General features: G+C 60.4%; 1 protein-coding gene across 1 annotated transcript; it reads left to right on the top strand.

Moving 5' to 3' along the window:
- Positions 1-235: 235 nt before the first annotated feature.
- Positions 236-2625, top strand: LOC119352429 (heat shock 70 kDa protein BIP4-like). Its single transcript, XM_037619062.1, has 2 exons — positions 236-1074; positions 1452-2625. The coding sequence occupies exons 1-2, from the start codon at positions 236-238 to the stop codon at positions 2623-2625; spliced, it is 2013 nt and encodes a 670-aa protein (XP_037474959.1).
- Positions 2626-2980: the final 355 nt, after the last annotated feature.

Genomic DNA, 2980 nt, shown 5'->3' with positions numbered 1-2980 from the left:
CATGAGCCCTCGCTGCCGTCCGATCGTGGAAACCAACGGTCCAGATGGACTCCCACGCGTGTCACCGCGCTCCCGAGGGACAGACCGCGTCGGAAGCAGCCTCCGATTCGTCCACGTCACGCCGTCGCTGTACGTAGGCATCTCTTCGCGCCATAAATAGCAGCCGCACCACGTCCTCGTCCTGCTACGTACTTGCAGTTAGCTTCGAAAAAGAGATCGATCGATCCTCGGCGCCATGGCTCGGGCGACGAAGTTGCACGGGCTACTGCTCGCGGTGCTGCTCCTCGCGGCCACGGCGGCTCCCCCGGCCGCGGCGGCGGCGGCGAAGGAGAAGGGCTCCGGCAACGGCAACGGCAACGGCAACGGCGGGCCGGTGATCGGCATCGACCTGGGCACGACCTACTCGTGCGTGGCCGTGTACCGGAACGGGCGCGTGGAGATCATCGCCAACGACCAGGGCAACCGCATCACCCCCTCTTGGGTCGCCTTCACCGACTCCGGCGAGCGCCTCATCGGCGAGGCCGCCAAGAACCAGGCCGCCGCCAACCCGCTCCGCACCGTCTACGACGCCAAGCGACTCATCGGCAGGCAGTTCGTCGACGCCGAGGTGCAGCGGGACATGAAGCTGCTGCCGTTCAAGGTGGTGGACAAGAACGGCAAGCCGCACCTCGAGGTGGAGGTCAAGGCCGGCGACGTGCGGACGCTCAGCCCGGAGGAGGTGAGCGCCATGGTGCTCACCAGGATGAAGGAGACGGCTGAGGCGTATCTCGGCGAGAAGGTCCGGGACGCCGTCATCACCATCCCGGCCTACTTCAACGACGCGCAGCGCCAGGCCACCAAGGACGCCGGCGCCATCGCCGGCCTCAACGTCGTCCGCCTCATCAACGAGCCCACCGCCGCCGCCATCGCCTACGGCCTCGACAAGGTGGCCGACGGGAAGGAGCGGAACGTGCTCGTGTTCGACCTCGGCGGCGGCACCTTCGATGTCAGCGTGCTCGCGCTCGACGGCGGCGTCTTCGAGGTCCTTGCCACCAACGGCGACACCCATCTCGGAGGCGAGGACTTCGACCAGCGCGTCATGGACAAGGTTTTGGTTACCAGTCGAAATTTCAAGATTTCCCATGGTTACCGCGTATTTCCGTGCCCATCGGTAAATCGCCATACCGAGCAAAAAATACCATTTTTTTGAAATTTTTGAATTTAAACACCCAATTTATAGTAAAATACGTAGGATCTAATTAATACCATTAGAGTTGGTTCTGGCATGTTGGTAGCAACCTAGTTCCTGTTTTGAGAGGTCTCTGGTTCGAATATTCATTCATTCCCTGATTTGAATTCAAAATTCAACTATAAAATTCGCTCGAAATATTCTCGGTATTTCTCGGTAACCATGGTAACCACATTTACCAGTCCCCCTCGGTAAAATTGCCTCATTCGGTAACCAAAACCTTGGTCATGGACCACTTCATCCGGCTCGTCAAGCGGAAGCACGGCGTCGACATCTCCGGCGACGCGCGCGCTCTCGGCAAGCTTTGCCGCGAGTGCGAGCGCGCCAAGCGGGCGCTCAGCACCCAGCTCCAGGTCCGCGTGGAGGTCGAGTCGCTGGCCGACGGTGTCGACTTGTCGGAGCCGCTCACCCGGGCCCGCTTCGAGGAGCTCAACGCCGACCTCTTCCGCAAGGTCATGGCGCCCGTGAAGAAGGCCATGGCGGACGCCGGGCTGGCCAAGGGCGACGTCGACGAGGTGGTGCTGGTCGGCGGCAGCACCAGGATCCCCAAGGTGCAGCAGCTCCTCCGTGACTACTTCGGCGGCAAGGAACCCCACAAGGGCGTCAACCCCGACGAGGCCGTGGCCTACGGCGCGGCGGTGCAGGGCGGCATCGTGCGCGGTGACGCCAAGGAGGTTGTGGTGCTGGATGTGACGCCGCTGACGCTCGGCATCGAGACGGCCGGCGGCGTGATGGCGAGCGTGATCCCCCGGAACACGCCGATCCCGACCAAGAGAACCAAGATGTTCACCACGTACCAGGACAGGCAGATGACGGTGGCCATCACGGTGTTCGAGGGCGAGCGGAGCATGACAAAGGACAACCGGCTGCTGGGCAAGTTCGACCTCACCGGGATCGCGCCGGCGCCGAGGGGCACGCCGCAGATCGAGGTGACCTTGGAGGTGGACGTGAACGGCATCCTGCACGTGGGGGCGGCGGACAAGGGCACGGGCAGGTCGGAGAAGATCGAGATCAGCAGCGCCGGCCGTAGCATCTCGCAGGAGGAGATCGAGCGCATGGTGCAAGAGGCGGAGGAGTTCGCGGAGGAGGACAGGAAGGTGAGGGACAGGGTGGACGCGCGGAACAAGCTGGAGGCGTACGTTTACAGCACCCGGACGACGGCCGACGGCGAGCTGGGGGCCAAGATGGACGGCGACGACAGGGAGAGGGTCAGGGAGGCGGTAAGGGAGGCCGGCGAGTGGCTCGAGGCCAATCCGGACGCCGACCAGGACGACTACGCGGAGAAGCTCAAGGAGCTGGAGGATGTGTGCAGCCCCGCCTTCGCCGCTGCCTACCGGAACGCCGGGGGTGGCCATGACGGTGCCGCCGAGGAGGACGATGACCACGACGAGCTCTAAGATTTTACTAGGAGTTGCTGTTCATAGCTTAGTACGATTATTATGATTGAACTACGTACCGACTGACCAACACCCAAAGTCATAAATCTACATCGTGCATTGTTTGGCAAGAAAGATAACATAGTTCATTGTTTATATATTGTCGATTTTCCAAAAATTCCGATATTAATTTCCATGCGGTGGCTATATGTAAGTTGACTGAATTTTCATATTGGGTTAAGTTGACTGAATTTTCATATTTGGTAAGTCGATTTCATGGGGAGAGGAATTGTTGGAGGTAGAAAGCTGGAGGTAGAAGAATGAAGGTCGGTTGTTGGATCTTTATTTAGTCCAATGGCGGGTGGTGGCACAATAA

Source organism: Triticum dicoccoides, chromosome 2A (genome assembly GCF_002162155.2).
Source record: "Triticum dicoccoides isolate Atlit2015 ecotype Zavitan chromosome 2A, WEW_v2.0, whole genome shotgun sequence".
Taxonomy (NCBI): domain Eukaryota; kingdom Viridiplantae; phylum Streptophyta; class Magnoliopsida; order Poales; family Poaceae; genus Triticum; species Triticum dicoccoides.
The sequence above is the reverse complement of the archived record's forward strand: the minus strand, read 5'-3'. Positions and strand labels throughout refer to the sequence as shown.